We start from the raw sequence: 27,839 nt of genomic DNA, 5'->3' as shown, positions 1-27,839 counted from the left end.
TTTGAAGCCGGGGCCCCCAGAACATTTACCTGGGTCTCTGGATTAACGGTCAGTGATAATACCATTGCCTTCCCATAAAATCTCATGGGTTCAAGTTAAACATGGGCAAGGAAGCCTCTTGCTAGTTACCACATCACCCCCTCTCTCAGCTGATGAATCAGTACTCTGTGTTGAACAACTCTTGAAGGAAGCATCGAGGGTGGCAAGGGGACAAAATGTACTCTGGGTGTGGGAGTTTAATGTCCATCATCAAAAATGGTTTAGCAGCAGCATTACTAATTGAGCTGATTGGTTCCTAAAGGACATAGCTGCTAGACTGGGTCTGTGGCAGGTGGTGAGGGAACCAACAAGAGGGAAAAGCATACTTGTCTGTGTCCTTACCAGGTGTATTTATCCATAACAGTATTGGTAAGAGTGACCACCACACAGTCCTTGTGGAGACAAAGTCCCTCCTTCACATTGAGAATATCCTCCATTGTATTGTGTAACACGATCACCGTGCTAAATGTGACAGACTTCAAATAGATCCAACAACACAAGACTAGGCATCCAAAAGGAGCTGTGGGCCATCAACAGCAGCAGAATCATACTCCAGCACAATCTGCAACCTCATGGCCCAGCATATTCCTCATATCAAGCCAAGGGATCCACCCTGGTTCAATAGAGAGTGCAGGAGGGCATGTCAGGAGCAGTACCAGGCATAGCTAAAAATAAGGTGCCAACCTGGTGAAGCCACAAACAAAACTACTTGCATCCCGAACAGCAAATGATCGCTAAGTGATCCAACAAACAATGGATCAGATCTAAGTTTTGCAATCCTGCCACAAACAGTAATGAACTGTGGTGGACGATTAACAACTCAGTGGTGAAGGAGGCTCCGCAAATATACCCACACTCAATGGTAGAGAGCCCAGCACATCACAGTGCCAAAGATAAGACTGAAGCATTCACAGTAATCATTACCCAGCAGTGCCCCCAAGTGGACGATCCATTTTGGCATCGTCCAGTGGTCTCCAGCATTATTATACTCGTCTTCAGCCAATTCCATTCACTCCCTGGGATATCAAGAAATGGTTGTAGGCACTAGGTGCTGCAAAGGCTATAGGCCCTGACAATATTCTGGCAGTAGTACCAAAGACTGATCTAGAACATGCCATTCCTCTAGCCAAGCTCTTCCAGTGCAGCTATAACGTTGGCATTAACGTGACAATGTGAAAAATTGTTCAGATGTATCTGGTGCATACAAAGCAGGACAAATTCAACCCATTCGATTACCACCCCATCTGTCTACTCTCGATCATCGGGAAAGTGATGGAAAGGGTCATCAACAGTGCTATCACGCAACTCCTGCTCAGCAATAACCTGCTCAGTGACACCCAGTTTGGGTTCCACCAGGGCCACTCAGCTCCTGACCTCATTACAGCCTTGGTTCAAACATGGACAAAAGAGCTGAATTCCAGAGGGGAGGTGAAGTGACAGCCCTTGACATCGAGGCTGCATTTGACCAAGGAGCCCTCGCAAAACTGGAATCTATGTAGATCAGAGGGAAAACTAGACGCTAGTTGGAGTCATACCTGGCATATAGGAAGATGGTTGTGTTTGTTGGAGATCAGTCATCTCAACTCTAGGACATCTCTGCAGGTGTTCCTCAGAGTAATGTCCTAGGCCCAACCATTTTCAGCTTCTTCATCAATGATATTCCCTCCATCATAAGGTCAGAAGTAGAGATGTTCACCAATTATTGCACAGTGCTTAATACCATTTGCAACTCCTCAGATATTTGAAGCAGTCCATGTTCAAATGCAACAAGATCTGGATAATATCCAGGCTTGGGAGGACAAGTGGCAAGTAACATGCACACCACACAAGTACCAGGCTATGACCATCACCAATAAGAAACAATCTGACACTGCACCATGATATTTAATAGTGTTACTATCATTGATTCCCCCACTCTCAACATTCTGGGGGTTATCATTCATCAGAAACTCAACTGGACTTACCACTTAAATGCAGTGGCTCCAGGACCAGATCAGAAGTTAGGAATACCGTGGCAAGTAATTCAACTCCTGACTAAAAGCCTATCCACCTGCAAGACACAAGTCAGGGGTGTGATGGAATACTCCCCACTTGCCCGGACAAGTGCAGCTCCAACAACAGTCCAGATGCTTGACACTATCCAGGATAAAACAGTCTATTTGATTGGCACCACATCCACAAACATCCACTCCCTGCACCACTGACGCTCAGTAGCAGCAGAGTGCACCATCTACAAGACGCACTGCAGAAATTTACCAAATGTCTTCAGACAGCACCCTCTAAACCCACAACCACTTCCATCTAGAATGACAACGGGAGCAGATATATGGGAACACTGCCACCTTCAGGTTCCCCTCCAAGCCACTCACCATCCTGACTTGGAAAATGTATTGCCGTTCCTTCACTGTTGCTGTGACAAAGTCCTGGAATTCCCTCCCTAATGATATTGGGGGCCAAGCTACAGGAGGTGGACTGCAGCAGTTCAAGATGGCAGCTCACCATTACCTTCGCAAGGGCGACTAGAGATGGACAATAAATGATGACCCAGCCAGCTATGCCCACATCTTACAAGTAAATAAAAAAAAGAGCAGACCATTCACCTTCTTAAGCCTCTTCTGTCCTCCAATTTGATCATGACTGATCTATATCACAACTCCATTTATTCACCTTTGCATGATGTCTATCAGTATCTTTGCCTAATGTATCCATTGCAGACTTGAAACATTCAATTGTTCCACCATCCTTGACCTTCCGGGGTCAAGAGCTCCAGGTTTCTGCCACGCATTGGAAGTGTGATTTCTCTTCCTGATTTCCCTTCTGCTATTTTAAAATGAACAAATGAAACAAAATTAGTTTAATCCGTCCCTACAGGACAAAAATCCAGATATCATAGGAAACCGACCAAATTTAAATCAATGTGTCACTTTGATGTTGATGATGGACTGCACCCCTCTGGTGCCCACTAATCATAAAAGACCTGAAATGAACTAATGCATAGTCCATTCTCCCCTCTCTGAGGGCAGATTAGATTAGATTACTTTACAGTGTGGAAACAGGCCCTTCGGCCCAACAAGTCCACACCAACCCGCCGAAGCGCAAACACAAAAAACATTGTCTCTGGCTGGCCTTGAACAACCAAATCTCCAGTTAACAGCTGGACATGTTGGTCAATTGCACCAGAGAAACAGGTCTGATTTCTCTCCTAAAGAGCCACAATTCCATTTGCTGATTGTGATGCAAGTATGGCCATATATTTTCCAATTGAGTGGGCTGGGAAGAGGACATTTCTAGCTTACCAGTCTGAAGCTGAATGATGACCATGTTGCTGAATTAAGACCGCACCTTTTCCCTGGGCAAATAGCATTCATTGATCTCAAACGTTTCCATGTAATGGGATAGTGTTCAACCTGGTGGCCATGATTTGGAGATGCCGGTGTTGGACTGGGGTGTACAAAGTTAAAAATCATATAACACCAGGTTGTAGTCCAACAGGTTTAATTGGAAGCACTAACGTTCAGAGCGCCAGTCCTTCATCAGGTGTAGATGTAGGGACTGTTGTGTGATTTTTAACCTGGTGGCAGACCCACTGTCACCTGTGCAACTTCTTGTCTCCTCAGCACTATCTCAGCCAAATCTGATAGTTGACTGTTATCTGTTTCTATAATCTATCACCTGAGGTGCACAGCCTTGTTCCAGTTCAGTCTAAGGTTGCTGGTGTTGTGTAACATGGTCCCCTTGATGTACAGAGCAGAGTCTAACCTGGTACAATGTGTTCACCAAATCCAGACGAGGCTTCTTTTGTTTTTGAGCAGTGAATAAAACAACTATGCTGCTGGAAACATGACCCCAATGTTCACATTTGCCCAGAGTGTGGGTAGCCATGTCAACCTTTTTGTTCATATATTGCTAAGAGAAAAGGCAGAGTTTGTAAGTGTTTGATTTTAAATCATGGTGATTTACTTGATCATTTACTGAATGGTGGACTTTGTGTTTGTTGGTAGCTTTGCACATGTGAAGTACATTTTCCTGTGCTGTGTTCAATTATTATAAGAAACATACAAATGTGGATGCAGGCTATTCAGCCCTTCAAGCTGTCCTTCCTAGAGCATGCCGAAACATTTTTCTCAATGCTATTTTCCCACACGATCCCAAACCCTTTGATTTCATTGGTGCATATTGTTAACATTACAACTGCAGCCACATTTGTGCCTAGTCTACATGATCTAGTTGACAATACTGGTCTAATCCACTCCCAAACCATTCTGAAACAAGAGGGGCTTTCATGAACAATGAGAGGGTTCTCCTGAGTGAATACTTCATCATGGAGGTGTCATTTGTGTCAAAGGGTCTTGCTAAATATCAACTGCTGTAATCTTCATCTGACATTTTCAACTTCTACAAAGGAAATACCCCACAACAATGCACTGAAGTCTCATGTTTTAAAGGAATTGCACAATTTCTTATCTTCCATTATAGAATTTTTATGAGTTTGTGGATGAGTGAGACTGGGTTGGACTAGCTGTTTGAACATTAACTTTGCTGAGTTTAAATGGATTTTGGTTTATAATATCTATCAGGTTTTAATCTCCCTGTTTGAAGTGAGTGCTTTGTTTGATGTTTAAATGTTTTATTGATTGAACAATGACACATCATTCCACAAACCAACATTTGGTTTGTACCATCAACAGTGCTTTTTCAGATTAATGCTCACGATGAGGTGTTCTGATATTTCTTCAGGTTAATTCCTTATCTCAGTTGCAGCACTGTCACACAGAGTTGGAATTAAGTTTAGAATTGGGTTCAAGATCCATTCTAAGAGTGCGTTTACCATCTACGTAGATATTCCTATGCACTTTAGAGGGAGTATTGGACTGTCCCTTATGCTGTCTTTTGAATACTAGCACACATGGCGCCTGATACCATTCTAAAGTTCAGGGAAATCTTTCAGGCTTCCAACTGATAATGTCCACCGAACCAACATCACACAAGGTGTATGGTGCCTGGAAATGAGTGCAGGAAGTATGATTATCCAATGTCTGTGCATCACCGGCCAGACACGATACACCTCCTGAATGAAGATAGCATCCCTACAGTGTGGAAACAGACCATTTAGGCTCATAACTCCTCACCGACCCTCCAGAGAGTAACCCACCCAGACCCATTCCCCTACCCTATTACTCTACACTTGCCCCTGATTAATGTACCCAACCTACACATCCCTGAACATAATGAGCAATTTAGAATAGCCAATTCACCTAACCTGCACATCTTTGGACTGTGGGAGGAAACCGACGCAGACACTGGGGGAATGTGCAGACTCCACACAGACAATCGCCCGAGGCTAGAATCGAACCTGGGTCCCTGGCACTACAAAGCAACAGTGCTAGCCACTGTGCTACCCAAGATGTGTCTTGAATTAAGACTGAGAGTTTAGTACTAAATTAACACTGAGATACAGTAGCAGCAATATGCACTAACTACAATATACACTGCAAAAATTCACCAAGGCTCCTTAGACAGCACCTTCCAAGCTAGCAACCATTTCCACCTAGAAGGATAGGAAACACCACCTTCAAGTTCCACTTCAACATACTCACAGTCCTGACTTGGAAATATAGCACTGTTCTTTCGGTGCTGCTGGGTCAAAATCCTGAAATTCCCTCCCTAAGGACATTGTGGATGTACTTACACCCACATGGACTGTGATGATTCAAGGTGGCAGCTCACTACCACCTCTCGGGCACCTAGAGATTGGCAATAGATGCTGGGCCCAGCCAGCAATGCCCACCTTCCATAAATGATTAAAAATAATTCAGCACATCAGAAGATTTGAGTTTCCGTAAAGCCCATTCCGTGGCGATGCATTCATTCTCCGAGTGCTGAATATGTTGGTGCCAGGAGCAGTAACCTGTTCTTTAAGTACATGATGAGTTACTCCTGTACTCAGTCATAAGATCATAGAATCCCTACAGTGTAGAAGCAGGCCATTCAGTCCATCAAACCTCCAAACAGCATCCCACCCAGACTCAAACCCCCTCCCTCCTCACCAGCTGTCCCTGAAACTCCACATTTCCCTAATCCCCCCAGCCTGCACATCCTGAACACTATGGGCAATTTAGCATGGTCAATTCACCTAACCTGCACATCTTTGGATTATTGGAGGAAACTAGTGCACTCAAAGGAAACCCACACAGACACGGGGAGAATATGCAAACTCCACACAAACAGTTGCCTGAGGCTGGAATTGAACTCAAGTCCCCGACTCTGGGTGGCAGTAGTGCTAACCACTGAGCCATCATGCTGCCAATGTGTGTGTCTATGTAAATAATACACTTTCGGTTCAAGGAGCGTCAAGACCTACCAGTTATAAGGGCAGTCCAACAGCTCGCCCAAGCCAATGTTCTCAGGATCAAGGTGTTAATCACTCAAAAAGCAGCTCCCGGTTTGGGGGGGGGAGTGGTTGGTGTTGGAGGGATTGTATATGCTTGACACTAGACTCCAGGTGCAACTGCTCCAACTGGAACTTGATCACTTCAGATGTCTCCCTGGCAGGCAATCGGAGCACTTCAGAGATGTCTCAGAGTATTCCTGAAGAAATGAAATATCCCCACTGATTCCTGGGAGACTCTGACTTGTGACTGATCAAAAAGTACATTCAGGAAGATACTGAACCCATGGAAAGGCTTCATCCAGAAGGTATAGAAATGAAATCGGGGCGTTGCAGAAACGTTTGAAAAGCCATCTACCAGATCCTTTAAGCTTTGTGTCTGACAGAGTCTGTAGGTCCTGCCTGGGATTTGTACTCCATCTCAGAAACCATTGAACCGGAGGAGAAGCAACTCATCTTTGAACCAGAGAGATAACCTGAGATGGAAGAGGTGAAGTGATTCTGCACAGTTCAGATCGAATGAAATGATGTCTAGACCCAGAGCATACTTAAATCACAGAATTGTTGCAGCATGGAAAGCCCATACAGCCCATCAAGTCTGCATACTGAAGCCTATCAGAAGTCAACTTCACACTTTCAGATTTGACCATCAGTTTCTGAAGTAGTCTAAAGGTAAGGACAATGAGAAATTGGAGATCTTAATGAACAAATGTTTTCTGTATATTGTGGACACAACACAAATTTTCACTCTTTCTCTCTCTTTCTCTGGAAACCCTCATAAAAAGTTCCTGGGAACATCAGGGACTCCAAGTTTAGGATTCTATTTTGACATTTCCAATTTGGGAATGTATATGTTGTAACCCCATGACTGTATAAGCTAAGGAAATGATCCTCAGCTCAAAAAAGCTGACCTAAAATTGGACTGGGAGGAAGGTGACTCTGTGATGTTGTGGGTTCTTGTCCTATATTCTTTGGATAGGAGGTGACAGAAACAGAGTAAATTGCCACCTTCTCAAAATAAAACCTATCGGTCAGTCCTTGTGTAGCAGGCACCTTTGTTCCCCCTAGGCTGTGTGGCCACGTGCAGCCACTCCAAGGTTCCATGCGCGGTGATCAATGCTAGCACAGAAATTGGCAATGGCATGCTGATTGTGACATTAACTTCCAATTCCAGAGGTCTCTGCCACACACTGACCTCTGAGACCCATGCAGCCAGAGGGAAGATTAGAGGGAATGCCAGCTGGAATCTTCTCCACCTGGAGGAAAACCAAGGGGAAGAGTTCCCGAACTGTTTGGACAGACAGCAGGACACTGCCATCACAAGTGAACAAGATCACCTCCTCTGGGATCGATGAACTTTTCTGCTCTGTATGGGTTATACACATTTTCTGTCTATTTAGCTTGTGAATCATATCTAAACCATTGCTTCTCAATAAACTTAAATGAACTACCTGTAAATGGCAAAAAATAGTCAACTGCCTCTCTTAGATATCTGTAACCCCAAATCCAGTTTATGTGACAGCTTTAATTCTCAATAAATTCACTCTAACATCTCGCTGAAAATAGGATTGCTTTGAGCTTCTATTTCCAGTGATAGATAATTATCATCTGTGATTTCCATTCATCCCCCATTCACAACCCAGGACGTAACCATATGATATTCCTTAGTTCCAACATCTACCTTCACAGCTAGCTCAATACGTCCATGAGGGAGATGAGCTGATTTTCCCAAAATTGACTCTGAAAGGAACTAATCCAAATGCATAAAGTTGTGTGTGCTGGAAGTTTTGAAATCAAAACAGAAAATGGTGGAAATATCTAGCAGTTCTGGTGGAGAAACAAAGTCAATGTTTCATGACCAAAGGCAGGTAGATGGAGTTAGGCCACAATCCAGCCAAGATTTCATTGAATGCCAGAACGACCTCAAGGGGTTGAATGGCCTACTCCTGCTCCTATGTTCCTACATTAGATGTCAAAAGGTGTAACTGTAAACTGCGTAAATACTACAGAACTCCCTTAGAATGTGATGCTGAATGTTTTTCCATATGTTAACCATGGAACGTCTATCACAGAGGCTTGATTCTTGTGAAGACAGATGTCTTGATGTTTATTAACAATAACCATTTAAACTGGTTTGATATCCCATTCTTACACATAATCTGTTCAGATTACTGCTATATTCTATACACTGGCTGTTTAACTAAAAGATAGATTGCACTGCACTGAATAAACAGAGTTTGGGATGTCTGACTAAATGAAAATGAGATGGAGATCTTTATATTGGTGTTCACATAGTGTAATGTTATCTTGCTGCCTGAAAGGTACAGTATCTATTAGAGATATGTACAATAATAGAATGGAGTGTTCTGTTTTATGGGAGTCGCCTTCTTTAGGTTAAAGGTTTTGAGGTCCAACACAACCAAGAATTGCATACACCTTATATGTGCTACCCTGAATTAAGCATTACATTTCAGCTCCAACTCCAGAGCAGTACCAAGGGAGTGCTGCACTGCCAAAAAATTCTGACTTTCATATGAGATAATACACCAAATACAGGCTTCCCTCTCGGGTTAAGTTTGGATGAAGAGCAAGGACACATTCTCTGTTGCCTTGAGCTATTTTTTTTCATCAACCGACATTCCTTTCAGCCATCACTTCAAGAAACAAAAACACATGAAAAATAAATAGCTATTTTGTACCTATTACAAGTGAAACAATTGTCCAGCTTTTATCTCATTGTTGTCTGTGTGGCCTTACTGCCTGCAAACTGGCTGCTGTACTTTCGGCAATGCAACAGTGTCTAGATTTCAAACAACTACTGCTTTGTATAAAGCATCGTGGAGGTTACGAAGGGTGCTATATAAATGCAAGGCCTTCTTTCTTTACTTGATGTGCATCTTTTGCCCATAATTATGGTTCAGTGCAGAAAATACTCAAAGGCAGCTGGCAAATCCATCCCTAAAGCCCCATAATCACAGGAAATTCCACTCACAGGATAGACCAGCCAGAGAAAAGTCAGAATACAGTGAATAAGTGAGGAGCAACACCTCTAATAACAAATTGGTTCTCTCCTGTGCTCTTAACCTATAACGGGAATTAAACAGTCTGTAACTGGTGAAACAATGAGTAGATAGGGAAGGAAGGACTGGGGAGAAAGTGAGGTCTGCAGATGCTGGAGATCAAAGTTGAAACTTTATTGCTGGAACAGCACAGCAGGTCAGGCAGCATCCAGGGAACAGGAGATTCGACGTTTCGGGCACAGGCCCTTCTTCAGGAATCATTCCTGAAGAAGGGCCTGTGCCCGAAACGTCGAATCTCCTGTTCCCTGGATGCTGCCTGACCTGCTGTGCTGTTCCAGCAATAAAGTTTCAAGGAAGGACTGGGGGTGAGTAAATCACTGGGTGCAGAGTCAGCTATTCTTTTGTATCCAATTTTTCTTTCCCAGTCTTGATTTCAGGGGTGGTGGTAGCACCTCAAGTGTTAGTTTAGATTGGCTGTCACGCCAATCCCAAAATAGTTGCTGGAGAATTAAACAAGACACTAAAACCATTCTCACCACAGGCAATCTCCAGGTTGTGCAGAGGGTCTGTTCTGGAAGTTGTTCACAACTCGGTTTGTTCCCAAGTTAGAACACAGTTCAGGACAATATAAAACAGCTGTTTGTAAGTACAGGAAATGTTCGCATATTGGGTCTTTGCAGCCCTGTAACAGGATCGCATTCATAAGTAAAAGCATACATAAGTCAGATGTTCATAAATCTTCTGTAACGGATTTATTCATGTAGCATTGAAAATATTGACTTCCTGCTATGAAGCCCTGTGTCCCTGCAGTCTCTCTCTCTCTCTCTCTCTCTCTTTTTAAATTAACCTATTTTCCTAATCAACCTATTCAGGGATGTTATTACTCACCTCTGCAGCAAACGGGTGCCTCAATTTACGGGTGGCAACACTACCACTGTACCACAAGAAAGTCCTTAGCAGTCTGTCTTTATAGGTACTTAAAGTACTTACAAAAACAATATTTTTAACTTCTGAAACTTATTAATATGATTTAAAACCATTAACTCTGTGCTACAAGCCAGTGGTATGGAACTTGAACCATATTTTTCTGACCCAGGGGCAACATAGCCACAGCAGATCTTTGTCTGTCGTGGAAAGATGAGGTTAGGTTTGTATGCTCTGTTAGACATGGGGGCAGCTTATGAAAGCAACGCAACAGCAACTTCAACCGCAGCATTAGACTGGACGGCATCTGTGATCTGCAACAGCATCCCTATCCGGATGTTTATCACCGGAAAAGTGTGAGGGAAACGGAAGACTGAACAAGCTAAGCAAGCAGTACTGTGACATCCCATGAGTGTGAGCATGTATTTGTTTGTTGTATCAGTATTTGGCACTGATCCACTCCAGACTCAGTCATAATGGAACCATCTGCTCCCCCTTTCAGCAGTTTCTGCCTTTAGTTCAAGATTCCAACTCTAACTGATGCCTTCATCTGTCAGGTTTGGCGCATTGGCTGTGTTTAAATAATGATGTTAATGATTACAGTGAAATAGTCCTAATTATTAACACTGAAAACTGAAAGCAGGTTAAGTAACCAATTTTAATTGCTTCAATCATATGATAACTTGGATTACAAAATATGGAGAGATCAGTAAGGAAGTGGGGGCTAAGAGATGATTAGTAAAGAGCTCTAAAGGATTAGGGAGTGTCTTGTGAGGAAAGGTTTGGCAGATTAATTCATACTCATTTTAATTTAAACAAACGAGAGGTGATCTTATTGAAATTTATAAACTTGTGAGGGGGTAAATTGGAGTTGAAGTGTTTGGTGGTGTAATGTAGAACTAGGAGGCCCAGTTTCAAAGTCTTCCAATTAAAATGGAGATGAGGAAGAGCTTTTTCCGCAAAATAGTAATTTGTATTGAAATTCTTTTCCTCAGCGAGCAGTGGGAAGCTGAGTCATTGAGTGTACTGAAGGCTGAGTAAGAAAGATCTTTGATCCATGATGGACTCCAGCACGGTGAAGCTGAGGTAAGGAAGTGTCTGAAGATCAGCCATGATCTTACTGAATAAAGGAGCAGACCCACAGGACTGAATAGCTTGTACCTGCTTCTGTTTTTCTCAATGCAATATCTCATAAAGTAAAATCGCATCACGGTTACAGTGCAGAAAGATTCAACATACCACGAACCAAGTCAGCTCACTGAAAGAACAACTCAGCCAGTCCCCGTTCCCCAATCTGAATTTTCACTATTTGCAGACAGGCTAATATCTGCCTCGTTCCTGAGCTACTGAAGTTCCCCCTGTCTGCACAATTTACTCTCTCTCTCCTTTTAAGATGCATCTTGAACCTAGATCTTTAACTGAGCTTTCAATATCCTGTTACTGATACTGCCTTATGTGGTTTCCTGTCAAATTCTGTCTGGTAACACTTGTGTCAAGTGCTTGAGAATGTTTTACTCTGTTAGCAGTGTTCCTGTTGTGACTGGAGTACTGCCAGTGCAGGTGGCCTGAAAACATGCCCTCATAGATCTTGTTTATGCTGGAAAGAAGCAGGATCCACCCACATGCATTATCAAAATCCTCGATTACTGGAGAGAAACCTATTGGAAGTTGCAAACAGGGTGCAGCTGAGTCAACACAGTGATAGACTGAGCAGAGATCAAAGATAATGGAAATGATAAGGTAATTGGAACTGCAAAATAAAACCGAACAAAACATTGCTGATTCTCAAAGCCCGAAATGAAATACAAAATTATTCAAAGCATAAAACAAGTCAGGCATCATCTGTGCAAAGAGAAGTGAGCTGATGACCCAGATCTTCTCGTAGTCATTTGGCAGCCATTTTGAAATTCTGGGCAGGAGCTGATTCCAGAATTGCTGTCCTCACTTTTGTTTTTTTTTAAATATTTTCACCAGAGAAGGAGAAAGATAGGCAATTCACTTGTGTGTATGTTCCTGCCTTTCCTAATTCTATTGCAGGCTTGAGCAAATTAACAATCCTTAATATTTTCATGGAGTCAGGACCATTTCTGCAAGCAAACATGGTCCACATGTAAAAGGGTTTGTGAACAGGTGAAGGAAACCAAGTGGGAGACCAAAAATATAGCCACCAGTGTCTGGTATTATTTCATTGACAAACTTTGAAAAGCAAACAAAAGTTGTCTCTCAGTTTTAATGGATCTTGTATAGTATGTTATACTTGTTTTATAAGATAAATGATCATAAGACTCTATCCTGCAGAGCTAAGTTTACTATTACATTGATCAGCATTGTATAAATATTGAGATGCATTATAGTACTTTATCCATTGGAAAAGTGCTACAACATGGTCGAAATCGGAGAAGACATTGTTTTTGATATATAGTTAATAACCTGAAGTGTTGTAAATTCCCAGAGCTCAGTTATCTTCAAAAGAATTTTACCTGCTTTAAATTAGAAGAAACAAACAGGTCATGTTCTACTCAGCTTTGTTTGACAACACATTTGAAGAAGCTTGAAATAAAAGGCCAACTTTTTTTCTTCAGTGTCTGTGTATTCCATTCAAAGTTTGGGAAAAGATTTGTAGCTCGGGTGCTCGTTGTTGTGGTTCTGTTCACCGAGCTGGGAATTTGTGTTGCAGACGTTTCATCCCCTGTCTAGGTGACATCCTCAGTGCTTGGGAGCCTCCTGTGAAGTGCTTCCGTGATGTTTCCTCCGGCATTTATAGTGATTTGTACCTGCCGCTTCCGGTTGTCAGTTCCAGCTGTCCCCTGCAGTGGCCGGTATATTGGGTCCAGGTCGATGTGCTTATTGATTGAATCTTGGATGAGTGCCATGCCTCTAAGAATTCCTTGGCTGTTTTCTGTTTGGCTTGTCCTATAATAGTAGTGTTGTCCCAGTCAAACTCATGTTGCTTGTCATCTGAGTGTGTGGCTACTAAGGATAGCTGGTCATGTCATTTCGTGGCTAGTTGGTGTTCATGGATGCGGACCGTTAGCTGTCTTCCTGTTTGTCCTATGTAGTGTTTTGTGCAGTCCTTGCATGGGATTTTGTACACTACATTGGTTTTGCTCATGCTGGGTATCGGGTCCTTCGTCCTGATGAGTTGTTGTCTGAGAGTGGCTGTTGGTTTGTGTGCTGTTATAAGTCCTAGTGGTTGCAGTAGTCTGGCTGTCAGTTCTGAAATGCTCCTGATGTATGGTAGTGTGGCTAGTCCTTTGGGTTGTGGCATGTCCTCATTCCGTTGTCTTTCCCTTAGGCATCTGTTGATGAAATTGCCGGGTTATCAGTTTTTGGCGAATACATTGTATCGGTGTTCTTCTTCCTCTTTTTGCAGTTCTGGTGTACTGCAGTGTGTTGTGGCCCTTTTGAACAGTGTCTTGATGCAACTTCTTTTGTGTGTGTTGGGGTGGTTGCTTTCATAGTTTAGGATTTGGTCTGTGTGTGTGTATTCCATTATTTCCCAGGCTTTCCTAATGCAGCTGAGATTATTATGAAGGTTTGACTGATTTTCTATAAACTCAGAATCCCTTCACGCTGCAGGGAGCTGTGTTCACAAGTTGATCATTTTAAGAAAGATGAATATGTCTTTAAGGCGTTGAGTAAAGCAGGCATTTGCTTGTTTTTGCAGCAGGTTGACCACTAATTATATTGAATGAGTTTTGTGAATGACAAGTTTTTTTTTCTCCTAACATGAAACAGGTTTGAATGAGACCTCTATTCAGTTATTGAGTCACAAAGTCATACAGCCCTGAAACAGACCTTTTGATCCAACCAGTCTGTACTGACCATAATCCCGAACTAAACTAGTCCCACCTGTCTCACTTGGCTCACATCCCTCCAAACATTTCTTATTCATGCACTTAATGTCTTTTGAATGGTGTAACTTTACCCATATTCACCACTTCCTCTGGAAGCTCATCTTGCACAAGAACAATTCTCTGTGTAAAAAAAAAGTTGCCCCTCATGTCTTTTTTAATTGTTTCTCCTCTAACCTTAAAAATGTCCTGAAATCCCCCAACCTAGGGAAAAGACACCTGCCATTCACCTTATCTATACCCCTCGTGATTTTATAAACGTCCGTAAGATTACCCCTTAACCTCCTACGCTCCACTGAAAAAAGTCCCAGCCAATCCAACTTCTCCTTTATAACTCAAGCTCTCCAGTCCCAGCAACTCTCAAGTCCTGGTAAATCTTTCCTGAACCCTCCCTAGCTTAATAATCTCCTTTCTGTAACAGGCTGACCAGAACTGCACGTAGTACTCGAGAAGAGGCCTCATCAACATCCTGCACAACCTCAATATGACAACCTTAATCCTATACTCAAAGATTTGAACACTGAAGGTTTAGATTAGATTAGATTAGATTAGATTAGATTAGATTACTTACAGTGTGGAAACAGGCCCTTTGGCCCAACAAGTCCACACCACCCCGCCGAAGCGCAACCCACCCATACCCCTACATTTACCCCTTATCTAATACTACGGGAAATTTAGTATGGCCAATTCACCTGACCTGCACATCTTTGGACTGTGGGAGGAAACCGGAGCACCCGGAGGAAACCCATGCAGACACGGGGAGAACGTGCAAACTCCACACAGTCAGTCGCCTGAGGTTGTTTGATGTTTTCATCTCCATGCCAAAGGCATGGTTCTTGTGATCTGCCATCATGAATAACTTATCAGTAGCTGTTGAGGATACACCGGAGCATGGAAGGAAGTTGAGGCCATGCAATGATAGACAGGCACGAGGGTGTGGGGAACATGGACAGTATAGGGGGATGCATGAAGGAGATACAAGAAACATGAGGTTGCATGGAATTACTCATGTTAGGGTGAAGGAAGAATGAATTATCGAGAGTCTGACATTCATCAATAAAATTGGGCTGATGCTCCAGTCAATGGGTTAGATATTTGAGCCTGCCGGTCTCATCGTCCACCCAGCTCAGTTGCCAGTGCTGAAGCTGGTGGTGATGGGGTGCTGGGACAGGAAGAGGATCTAAAGTTTGGATCATTGCAAGTCAGTGATGATTGGCTCATGAAAGGGTGTGAGGCAAACCAGCCAATACCGCAACAGTAAACAAGTAAGAGGTGGTCCTTAAAGCAGGATAAATGGAGATAACAAGCTTTAAGGAAAGGGATAGGTGGGCAGCTGAAACGATACACTGAGGAAAGAAGGATGGCAGTCAGAAAATGCAGCGTGACGCACAAAAGAAAATACGATGGCAGCATTGCCAATGGGGGTGAGATTGTTGATGTGCCTTTTTCTAATAAATAATTGGTCAAAAATTATGAACCTCTCTCTGGTACTGCTCACTTGTACCAACAGAAGCATGGTTCTCAGACCCAGGGAAACATTAGTTTCGTAGCAGAGGTTCCGAGGCAACATAGAGATTACCTATGTTGTTTTCCATGTTAATGTTCCAAATCTATGGAATAGATACATAGAACATTGAAGATAGGAGCAGGAGGAGGCTATTCAGCCCTTCAAGCCTGCTCTGTCATTCATCACAATCATGGCTGATTGTCCAACTCAGGAACCTAATCCTGCTTTCTCCCCATAACCTTTGATCCCATTTGCCCCAAGTGCCATATCTAGCTGTCTCTTGAATACATTCAATGTTTTGGCATCAACTACTTCCTGTGATAATTAATTCCATAGGCTCACCACCCTGGGTGGCACGGTGGCTCAGTGGTTAGCACTGATGCCTCACAGCTCCAGGCTGATTCCAGCCTCGGGCGACTGTCTGTGTGGAGTTTGCACATTCTCCCCGTGTCTGCATGGGTTTCCTTCGGGTGCTCTGGTTTCCCACAATCTAAAGATGTGCAAATTAGGTGAAGGCTTTTGCCTGAAAGGTTGATTTTCCTGCTCCTCGGATGCTGCCTGATCTGCTGTGCTTTTCCAGCACTACTGTAATCTTGACCCCATGCTAAATTGCCCATAGCGTTCAGGGATGTGTGGATTAGGTGCATTAATCAGGGGAAATGTAGAGTTATAGGGTTGGGGAATGGGTCTGGGTGGATTACTCTCCAAGTGTCAGTGAGGTCTTGTGTTTCCACGCTGTAGAGGATTCTATTATTCTTTGGGTGAAGAAATGTCTCCTCATCTCCATCTTAAGTGGTCTGCCATGAAACATCAATCTGTGACAGCCTGGTTCAGGAAACACTCACCATTGGGAACATCCTCCCTGCATCTACCCTGTCTAGTTCTGTTAAAATTTTAGAGGTCTCTATGAACTCCCCCTCGTCTGAACTCCAGCAAAATCAATCCTAAACTAATATCAAATAAATTTAGTTTCTCCACTGACTGTGGATATGTTAGGAGAGGACAATAGTGCCTGAGGTAACTTAACAGTATTATCATGGGACTAGTCATTCAGAAATCCAGGCTAATGATCTGGGCACATGGGTTCAACTCACACCACTCCACTGTATAGAGCCTTACATTATTGCTGGGTGCCCCATTGCTCTGTGCAGGCACTACTGCAATGTAGTTACTGTTGTAATGTAGGAAATACAGCAGCCATTTGGCACACACCCACATAACAGAAGAATGGCAAAAATCAGATTGTCCATATTTCGGGCTTAATTCTGAGGCAATATGGAGGGCTTCTCCTTCCCCCACTACTGTAAACATTTGGGAGACAGCGCACCTGGGTTTGGTCACTTTGCCTCACTGCCATTTAGCAGCCGGGTTGTCTGTCGTTGGCTCGAACTGGGACCTCGACCTCCATCCAAGAGGGAGTCCCATGTGTGAGAGCTGTTGGCTAAGCAAATACCCTCTTCCTGAAACACTGACAGGACTCCCCTGAAGAAGAGGACTGGAGATCAGAAGCAAGCCGCAAGGCCAGAGCTGGTGGAGTTAGAGCAGGTTATTGGTGGTGGAGGTTAGGGGTAATGAGGGGAAATGTAGGATGGGAGGCTTGGAATGGCCTCTGACCCACCCAAAATGTCCAAATGGGAGGTACCCATACCTTGGCCACATGATCAATCCACCAGCTTTTACTGGGTGCCCCTGGACTCTTGGCATAGATCACCCCTCCCGCCATCTTAGTGGTATCAACCATGTATTTATGGACTTCAACTATCCAGAGATAGGCAGACTGTCCCACTTTCCCCCTCTCCCCTCCCCCGCCCAAGCCACAGGACCGGCCCTGAATGGGCACAGCATCACCTATGCCAGTACACCTTGCCCACCTGCCACCCCATCCACAAGGTCCAGGCATCATTTACAACCAGGAGGGCAGACAGCACTTTGCTTTAACATCTCACCTGAAAGAAAGCATCTCTAACCGTGTAGCTTTCCCTCTGTGCTGCACTAGTACAACAGCCTGGATTCTTCCACTAGTGAACTTGAATCTAGAACCTTCTGGCACTGAAGTGAAAGTTCTTTGTTTCTTTTATTCTTTCATGGAATGGGGGCATTGCTGGCAAGGCCAACATTTCTCACCCATCCCTAACTGCCCCTGAACTGAGCAACTCGCTTCAGTCATTTCAGAGGGCAATTAAGATTCAACTGCATTGCTGTGGGTCTGGAGTGACATGTAGGATCAGAAATTCCCTTCATTGGGTATTTATAACAAGTGGTATCCTCATTGCTCTTGGAGTTTGGCTATTTTCAGCAACTTCTCAAGGGCAATTGGAGAAAGGTGGTAAATGCTGGCCAAATCACTGATGCCCATCTCCCATACATAATTTTTTACATTAGTTTTTAATTCAATTCACATGCCACCAGGTGCTGTGATGGGATTTGAACCTGTCCCAGCAACAATAAAATCGCTGAATCCCTACAGTGTGGGAGCAGACTATTCAGCCTGTCAAGTCCATACTGACCTTCTGAGGAGCATCCCATCCAGACCCACCCTATTCCTGAATTTCTGATCGCTGGCCCATTTAACCTACTCATCCCTGGACAGTATGGGCAAATTAGCATAGCCAGTCCACTTAACCTGTACAGCTTTGGACTGAGAGAGGAAACTGGAACAAACATGGGGAGAAAGTGCAAACTCCACGCAATCATCTGAGGGTGGAATCGAGCCCAAGTTCCTGATGCTGTGTGACAGCAGTGCTAACCACTGAGCCACCGTGCAGCTGAAGCTGTTCGGGTTCATCGTCCAATGGTGTTACCACTAAACTACTGTTTCTCGGCTAGCAATCAGCAGAGGAGAAAGGGAGAAATGATACCTTTTAATAGTTAATCTTGTTAAGTCACATAGTAATTTTGCTGTGTGTTTGTACATAATCCATAGCCTTTCACTGCCAGAATAATTTATTATAGGAGATGGTAGCTCTCCATGAATACCTACGTCATTGGCCAACTTATCACTGCATTGTGTGTGTGTTTGTACAGCAGTCTGTGACCATGCCTTAGAGATAAGGAATGTGGGAAACTTTTGTGTGTTGTGTGTGGTGAGAAATAACAGGCGTTGTGGATTAATGGCTCCAGTTGTAAATATTTTCATTGACATTCAGAATTCAGCCAACTCTGCAGCTGATCCATTCCCAAGAATATGTTCCTCAAGGTTGTCGACACTTACCACATTAAGGTTCCGTCTCTCCATAACATTCAAATACATTGACCAACTCACTATGAGTCCACTGTTAATGCTGAGACTAATATACCAACTAATCCCTCTCCTGGAGTAATTTTGACTGAAGGATCACGTGCTCGACAGTAATAAGTTGCAGCAGTTTGCACGTCTGGATTTTGAGGTTTTGGACATGGTTGCAGAATTACAATTTAATCTCATTGAAAGGGCTAACCCTGAATTCTGCTGATTTGGCACCACAGTGCTACTTGGGCACAGGTTTCACAGAGTGGTACAGGTGGGTCACCAGCTACTTTCACTGAAGGCATGGAATACCCTGACTAACATAAAGTGGCACATCGCGGGATGGATGAGGGACTGAGGGAGAAGAGACATGGATTCTCTGATGTGTCCTGGAGGAGGGGGAAGACCAGTAACTGTAGGGTGGGGAAGGAGTCTGCCTCACCATTCGCTCCCTTCCCATTCCACATCCGGATCAAGGTTGTTGCGGGTTGGGGGGAGTGCGGGGGGAGGGGTGGGGGGGGTGGTGAGGTGGGGATCTGGTGTGGGGGATGGTGGGGGGGAGAGTGGAGATATATCTCCTGCTAAAATGTGGATGATCACGCTCCATTTCGCTGGGTGACTCTTGCACAGTGCAGTAAGACAGCACTTTGTCGTTTGAGGTGAAATTCTCAGAGAATTTCCCAAATGCACCTTGTTCTGTGTGAGATCTTAATTATCGCTGTAAGACTCCCAATCTGTTTAAGGGGTTGTCTCCACAGCTGCAGTAGCAATGAATGGGAAATAAGTAATGTTTAAAATTAATCCCCACTCTCTGTTTTCCTGAAACATCATTGATGTTGTGATGATTGGATGTGAAGACTCACAAAAGGCTGGAGGCACAGTATCTAAAGGTGTCAGTAAATAAAATACAATGGAATGCTTTGGAGTGATGAATAAAGCACACAGGTACTGAAGAAGCAGATCTAGATTTCCAAGAGAAAAAGTCTTCCATTTTCAAACTTGTTGGTAAATCAAGGGGAAGTCGTTGGCTAGTGCACTTATGGCAGCAGGAAGGCACTTTGGGAATTTGTGTCCATGAATTCCCAATCATTCCTCATTACGATGTAGGAATAGTATTGTATAGGGAAGTGTCCCTACACCTGTGCAGCACGAACTTGGAGCACTGGGCCATTGGGTACAATGCACGGTGGCCCAGTGGTTAGCACTGCTGCCTCACAGTGCCAGGGACCTGAGTTTGATTCCACCCTTGGACGACTGTCTGTGTGGACACATTCTCCCTGTGTCTGCGTGGGTTTCCTCCTACAGCCCAAAGATGTGCAGGTTAGGTCATGCTAAATTGCCCATAGTGTTCAGGGATGTATGGCTTAGCCTTTGGAAGTAATGTAGAATTACAGTGTGGGGATTGGATCTGGGTGGGATGCTCTTCAGAGGGTCGTTGCAGATTCAGTGAGATGAGTGGCCTGCTTCCACACTATAATTTTCTATGGCAGCTAATTCCTTGGCCTGCAATGGGGCATTAGGTTAAATCTGTTGCATGGTGGAAACTTCAGGTTAGATGCCTGTTACATGAATAAATTGCCGATTAAACACAAAGGAAGTGTTTGGAAATTGCACCCAACAAAAGATGGATTTCTTGGCAAAGTTTTGGCGTCTTGTGGTGCATGCCGATAGATGTTTCTGTGAACATTTCACTCAAAAAAGAACTCGGTGCTGTAATTTGCTGGAATTGTGAGCTGCTATTGGCTCTGCCCACAAAAAGGTGGAGCATGGCAGGAGATGGTTTGGCCCATCTGAATCTGTTCTGACCACTTTGAAAAATCATCCAGTCAGCCTCACTCCCCAATCTTTCCTCATACCCCCGAGGTTTACTGTCCCTCGCATATTAATCCAAATTCCCTTTTTTATAGGCTTCAATCTACTGTATATCCACCACGGTAGACCATACATTCCAACCACATGCTGAACATAAGACATAGAAGAAGTAGGCCATTCAGCCCATCAAGTCTGTTCCACCATTCAATGGGATCATGATTTACCTGATAATCCTCAATTCCACTTTCACTTTTCCCCATTACTTTTTATTCCCTTACTGATCAAAAAAGCTGCAGCTTTGTAGATGGTTACTTCGTTACCCATTAATGCCACTAAAAATATACAACACCTCCAGATGCAATCACATTTTATGCATCTGTTATTGATCAATGACTTTTTTTATGGTACTAAGATTTACTGTAATTTCACTGTAAAGCCATATCAAATGACTTTATTGCCTTGATCCAGGGCTTTAAAAGCTGATCAGTTACAGAATTCTTGACACAACTTGTTGAAGAGGAGTTCGAGCTAATCTTCAGACTCCAGTCAACATGAGAACACTTTTAGTCATCTTTTTCCTCACCTGTGGCTTGTCAAGTCTTATGGCAAATGTCATTGTTCAGGTAAATTAAGTTCTTACCCTTTTCCAAATTGATGTTAATATAATACTGTTATAAATGCAATTTAAAGTTATTGATTTAGCAATTCCTCCAAAAGTAGCAAAGCAGAGCTTTCAATATCCAACACTGAGGGAATGCAACACTGTCAGAACTGATGGCATGTAAAATCACAAAAATTAAACACCGGGGATGCTGGAAGTCTGAAATAAAAATGGAAAGTGCTGGAGAAATTCAGCAGGTCTGGGAGCATCTGTGGAGGGAGAGCGGGAGAGAGAGAGAATGACAGAGTTCAAGATAGCAGTGGAGGGGCAGGGCTGCTTGCAACACTTGCCTGGGTTTCATCTACCACTCCTGTGCTTTCTTTCTTTTCTTTCTTTTTACTTTTCTGCTCCTTTTCTTTCATATGTTTGCTTTCCTTTTACATGTTTTTGGAGACTTTTGTGGCAGGTTATTTGGCAGCAGCAGCAGATGCAGCTCCTCATGGTGACTGGAGGCTGTAGTGGCAGCAGACTTTTTCAAGATGGCTGTGTGGGTAAGGCAGCATATCAGAGGAGAGCAGACGGAATGGGAGTCTTGGCGAGATGACGAGGATGGCCTGGCCTGGCAGTGGATTCAGGGACTCCTGGTTGTGGGGCGAGTGTGGGTTCAGCACCAGACCTGGCACTGGCAGTGGCATTAGCATCGGCAAGGTGAGCCCAGCGGTGAAAAGGTGGTGATGAAAGAGTGGTGACTCCTATGTTGCTGGGTCCACTGCAGGTGGTGCAGGAGGTTTGGAGGCACAGATATCACTGGTGAGATGGCTCAGGAGTCTCTGTTATATCCCTTCCCCATTTTATTAGTGTCATAGAGTCATAGAGATGTACAGCATGGAAACAGACCCTTCGGTCCAACGGGTCCATGCCGACCAGATATCCCAATCCAATCTAGTCCCACCTGCCATTGTATTTTACTTTATTATTCACTGTAAAATGCAAGTGGCAATAAATAAATGAATAAATAAGTAAATAAATAAATCAATAAAGAGTTAGTGTTTCAAATTGTACAAGTTTCTGAAACGAAGGGATATGAGACTCAAAATGTTAACTGTCTCTCTTTCTCCCCCTCCAGTTGCTGCCTGACCTTCTGAGTTTTTCCATCATATTTAGTTCCTGTGACATCGAACCAACACCCTGTCTGCCTTTCCTAGTGGATCTAAAAGATCCCATTGCACAGCAGGAACCAGAGGGGGATGTGTTCTCAAAGCCCATTCTTCTGACAACTAACATCCTCACTAACCAGCTACCTATTCATTTACTGCACACATTCAAAAACAGCATTGATAAAAGAACTGGTGGGTGGTGAACTATTTCAGAATGCTCTGTGGATGTGACAGGCACCACATGAATGCAAGTTTGCTCTTTCATGAAAGTGTTGTTTTCAACTTCGAGGGTTTGAGTTATAAAGAAAGGCTGGATAGGTTGGGACAATTTCTCCTGGAGAGTTGGAGATGGCGGGGTGACTTTAAGGGGGTTTATAAAATCATGAGGGCCATGGATAGGGTGAATAGCAAAGGGTCTTTTCCCCAGGCTAGGGGAGTCCAAAAATAAACGACATGAGTTTAAGAGCAAGAGGGGATTTAAAAGGGGCTTGAGAGGCAACATTTTCACACATAGAGAGGTTCATATGTGGAATGAACTGCGAGAGGAAGTGATAGATGAGGTACATTTGCAATATTTAAAAGAATATTTGGATAAATAAATGAATGGCAGAGGTTTAAAGGGAAATAGGCCAAACACAGACAGATGGGATTGGTGAAATTTGGGAGACTTGGTCAGCACGAATGAATTGACTGAAGAGTTTGTTTTGTACTGTATGATTCTATTACTCTATTTAAAATAAGAAAACCTTGTTAGCTAAGTGTGGGCAGTTAATCCTCCTCTAACATGTCCTCAGGGGAGGTGGTGAGGGCAGGTTGGAGCCTCGGAATTGGAGCATCAAAGCTTCCTTTTGGCATCCAAATGTCTTTGATCCAAGCCCTGGTGAACCTATCTGTGATGCAATGTCTGGTGGTGCAGTGGGTACCGTCACTGGGCAGAAGCTGCAGTTTCAAGTCCCATGCCAGGGAGTCCTTCCACCAGCTCCCCAGCGTTTCCTAAGATAAGAGTGGTACATGTGTGCAGATAATCGTTAAAAATAAAAAGGGTATGGTGAATACACTCTCAACGACATTCACTCTCAACGAACAAAAACCGAGAACCGTTTACCAATTGATAATTACGGTCAGGCACCGGATGCCAAATCACTATAGTTGTACCCTCTTCCTCTCCCTGTTACAAAATTATTAAATTAGTTTAAAAATTACTAAATCAGTTTAAATGCAGTTTTTAAAAACATTTTCTATCATGCAAAAATTACCAGGTTGTTGCTTGTGGGAACTGATAACCTAATGTTTCAAATTCTTCCCACGTTTTAACCAGGATGGTGGCTTAACTCATCTGCAAGTTAAACAGCAGTATGTCAAACAATAACAAGGCATTATGGGCAGAAATCCCACCTGAGTACATAAGCCTGGCCGACACTTCACTGCAGTGCTGAGGGAGTGCTGCACTGGCTGAGGGTGCTGGGTCATTAAGCTTTCTAAAGTGTATATAAAACATCCACAGCACAATTTAAAGAAAAGGTATTTCCTGAAAATCTGAAAGCTGTGAAGCAGCTTCCCTGCTCCTGTCTCCAATGACAGTTGATCGGTGAGGAGGAGTTGTACCGAAGGGTCTGTTTCTGTGCTGTATGACTTTATGACAGCTTATGGAAGCATGTTTGTTATCCTATTTGCTGCATTATAACAGCAAACACACTTTGAAACCACTACAATCGCTGTAAAATGCTTTGAAACGCCTTGAGATTGTACTAGGCGTCTTGGAAATGGTAGGATTTCCTCCTTTTACTGCCACTTTCTTAATTATTGCCAACCGCAACAGGGTTATTAATCTGAATGGTGAACTATGTTTCTCTCCATTGATTTGCTAAACTTGCAGCATTTTCTGATTTCCTTTCCTGTCAGATTTCAAATATCCTGCGATATTTCACTTTGGTGTGTACGACTAACATGTGCCACAATTTTTTGTCTCTGTAAGGATGGCGATTATAAATTCCCCTTGGATGATGTGAAACAGTTATGGGCATTGATGGACACAGACAAACTGGGACTGCCTGACGATGATAAAGCTTATGTTTCTACCCTGTGTAACGATTCGAAGCTGCCAAATGCATTTCAGCCAGTCTGCAGCTCAAGTGACGCTCTGCAGGTCTTTAACAGGCTGGGTAAGTAAACCTGAAATTAAATCAAACATAAGTGTCTCTGGTTGAGAAAATAGGAAACTTCATTTTCCCCGGTTGCTAGGATTTTGTAATTACAGATGAAGAAAATCCTTGATGTAACCAATGGCAGTAGCAGGAACTTAGTTTCATTGAATCACTCAGTACAGTAGGACACTATTCAGCTCAACAGCCTGTGTTAGTTTATTGATTGAGTTTCTCAATTAGCTCCACTCCCTCCTGACCACATGCTTTCCCAAAAGCCCTGGAAACTTTACCTATTCAAGTCCATATTACATTCATAGAATCCCTAAAGGCCATTTGACCGATTGAGTCCACACTGACCCTCCGAAGACTGTCTCACCCAGACCCTTCCCTCTATCCTATCCCTATAACCTTGCAATTCCCATGGCTAATCCACTTAACCGTCACATCTCTGGACACTATAGACAATTTAGCATGGCAAACCCACCTAACCGTCACATCTCTGGACACTATAGACAATTTAGCATGGCAAATCCATCTAACCTGCACATCTTTGCATTGTGGGTGGAAACTGGAGCACCCAGATGAAACCCACGCAGACACGGGGAGAATGTGCAAACTCCACACAGACAGATGCCTGTAGATAAAATCAAACCCAGGTCTCTGATGCTGTGAGGCATCATTGCTAACCACTGAGACAACGTGCCACCCACAATAGGTTTTATTTTTTAAAGTTTGTTCAAAATATCCAACTTTGCTTCCTAAGAATGTCCTTTATTGCTAGACACTATATTTACAGAAATGAGTCTGATTTCAAACTCAGTGAAGTCTTTTTACTTGTACAACGTAGCTTCATATTTGGGCTTATTCTAAACTCGGAGGTATCATGCCTCAGGAAAATAGCCTTATGACATTCTCTAGACTGAATTGTTTTCAGCAAAGTAAAAGTGATTGTGGGGAGATTCCATGGACGTGCGCAAGATTCTGAGAGGTGTAGATCAGGCAGACAACCATTCCCACTGATCTTACACGAACTACGGGAACACACAAATTTAAGGTTTTGGACAAAGGATACAGTGAAAAACCATCTTAAGGAATAAGTGCTAATGTCCAAGATCAAATAAGAGGGATGGAAGCAGACATGGTCAATTTTTTCAAAATTAAACTGAATAGGCACTAGAGTGGAATAAACTTACAGGGATATGACTAACGAGCGGGGAATGGAACTGACTGCATTGCTCTACAGAGAGCCAGCATGGAGTGGATGGGCCGAATGATGGTTTTCTGTGTCTTAATGTTTCGAAATTCGATTAGTTCTGTGCTGCTTAAGTGCAAACAATTTATTTCCCTTTTTTTTGGCTTACAGAGAAACTAACAATGAAGGCAGACCTCTGTGAAATCTGCGCCTATGCTGCTTGTACGGGCTGCTGATCGAGGTTACAGCAACCTTACAGATGCACCGCGAGTCTCTGTTTAAAAACCTGTTTTGAAGCTGCAGAAATGTGTGGCAGCATCTTGTTTGTCCCCAGACTAATTGATCCATGATTAATTAAATCCGCAAATGGTTTTTCTGTGATCATTATTGGGATCCCTGCCTTGCGTATCACTTTCTTCGTTGGAGTGACAACAGTTGTTCTGCTGGAACAGTCCGTCTGCATCTAACGCGCTGAAGATTAGCTCATATCTCATCTCTCCCTATCCCATGACTCTCACTATCACCTCTTATGCATCTCTGTTACCCTCTTAACCCTAATAACCAGTTTCAAAAAGAAGCTGAAGGATATTGGCACATTGGAGCGGCACAGTGGCTCACTGGTTAGTACTACTGCCTTATGGCGCCAGGGACCCGGGTTCAATTCCAGCCTCCCTGACTCTCTGTATGAAGTTTGCACATTCTCCCTGTGTGTGCGTGGGTTTCCCCGGGATGCTCCAGTTTCCTCCCACAATCCAAAGATGTGCAGGTTAGGTGAGTTGGCCATGTTAAATTGCCCATAGCGTTTAAGGGCATGTAGATTAGGTGCAGGGGTAAATGTGGGATAATGAGGTGGGTTACTCTTCGGAGGGTCAGTGTGGACTTGTTGGGCCAAAGTGCCTGTTTCCACACTGTTGGGATTCTATTCTATTCTATGTATATCCACGAAATGAGCCTGCCTGGAGTGTTGATGCATGTGGATCAGTCTTACACTAAGATTTCAGTGTCATACAGGCTCACAATTGGGCAGCACGTTGGCTCAGTGTTTAGCACTGCTGCCTTACAGTGCCAGGGACCTAGGTTTGATTCCAGCCTTGGGCAACTGTCTATGTGGAGTTTGCACATTCTCTCTGTGTCTGCGTGGGCTTCCTCTGGGTGCTCCAGTTTCCTCCCACAGTCCAAAGGTGTGCAGGTGAGGTGGTTTGGCCATGGGAAATGCAGGGTTATAGGGATAGGGAGAAATGGCACTCTCTCTGGCTGGATGGCACTCTCTCTGGAGGGGTAAAATGGACATGATGGGCTGAGTTGCCTGCCTCCACACTGTAGGAATTCTACGATCTATGATTCTATAAAGCCCAACCTCCCTCTGCTCATTGCTAGTGAATAAGTTCCAATGTAGATCTCAAAGTGCTCTGCAGCAACATACATTTCAGTTCAGAGTGAATTCCCCTTCGGGTATTGGACGAGGTGAAAAGTTCCATTCAGTGAAAAGGCTGAAAACGACCAAAACTTAGACGTTTGTCTTGATTTAAATGTTAATGAATTTAGGGTTTGACCAGCTGTTGTATTGTAGGGTGCACTCTGCCTTGTAATATTCATCATCACATTAGATTTCGATCCAGCCAGTCAAAGCATAGGGATGAGACTGAGAGACAGTGGGCCTAGGAATGGGATTCCCTCGCTATTGTAAATTGTCAAAATTTTACTTTCTACTTGCATCAACACATTCCTGAATTGCATTGAAGATTTCTCTGATGTCTACCAGAAGATGCCTTATGAAGTTAACTGGAATTAAAAAAAGATTAGAATGGCAGGATTGAGCACAAGGAGTGTTGATTTCATTGGAGGGTCTATTCTTTGAAGAGTGCTGAAAAGTGCTATGTTCTGTCAGTGTATTTATATGTGTGTATTTGTACCATTATGTCTATTATTCATTTCAATATTATAAAGTTAATAAATAAAACTATCCTGCACTCCA

At 43.4% G+C, this 27,839-nt stretch overlaps 1 protein-coding gene and 1 long non-coding RNA gene across 2 annotated transcripts in view; one reads left to right on the top strand and one right to left on the bottom strand.

The window, feature by feature from the left end:
• LOC148139800 (uncharacterized) overlaps window positions 1-13,065 on the bottom strand; it is an 18,769-nt gene extending 5,704 nt beyond the window's left edge. Inside the window, exons 1-3 of the long non-coding RNA XR_015753501.1 lie at window positions 12,852-13,065; window positions 6,401-6,903; window positions 2,707-2,859 (exon numbers count right to left, since the gene is read on the bottom strand). This is a non-coding gene — a long non-coding RNA (uncharacterized LOC148139800). The remainder of the gene's footprint in view (window positions 1-2,706; window positions 2,860-6,400; window positions 6,904-12,851) is intronic.
• Window positions 11,367-27,839, top strand: LOC122540185 (guanylin). Its single transcript, XM_043675533.2, has 4 exons — window positions 11,367-11,457; window positions 21,239-21,393; window positions 24,504-24,690; window positions 26,036-27,839. Exons 2-4 carry the CDS (start codon window positions 21,322-21,324, stop codon window positions 26,098-26,100), a joined length of 324 nt encoding a protein of 107 aa, XP_043531468.1. The 5' UTR covers window positions 11,367-11,457; window positions 21,239-21,321; the 3' UTR covers window positions 26,101-27,839.

The sequence above is a fragment of the Chiloscyllium plagiosum genome, unplaced genomic scaffold (assembly GCF_037043375.1).
Source record: "Chiloscyllium plagiosum isolate Xiang-an unplaced genomic scaffold, Cpla_swu_hap1 HiC_scaffold_37, whole genome shotgun sequence".
NCBI classification, from domain to species: domain Eukaryota; kingdom Metazoa; phylum Chordata; class Chondrichthyes; order Orectolobiformes; family Hemiscylliidae; genus Chiloscyllium; species Chiloscyllium plagiosum.
The sequence above is the reverse complement of the archived record's forward strand: the minus strand, read 5'-3'. Positions and strand labels throughout refer to the sequence as shown.

Bases quoted from the DNA above. Each gene is read 5' to 3' on its own strand.
- LOC122540185 (XM_043675533.2), top strand. From the start codon at position 21,322: ATGAGAACACTTTTAGTCATCTTTTTCCTCACCTGTGGCTTGTCAAGT. The intron at 21,394-24,503 runs GTAAATTAAGTT...TGTCTCTGTAAG, and splicing joins TGGCAAATGTCATTGTTCAG to GATGGCGATTATAAATTCCC. The intron at 24,691-26,035 runs GTAAGTAAACCT...TTTGGCTTACAG, and splicing joins GCAGGTCTTTAACAGGCTGG to AGAAACTAACAATGAAGGCA.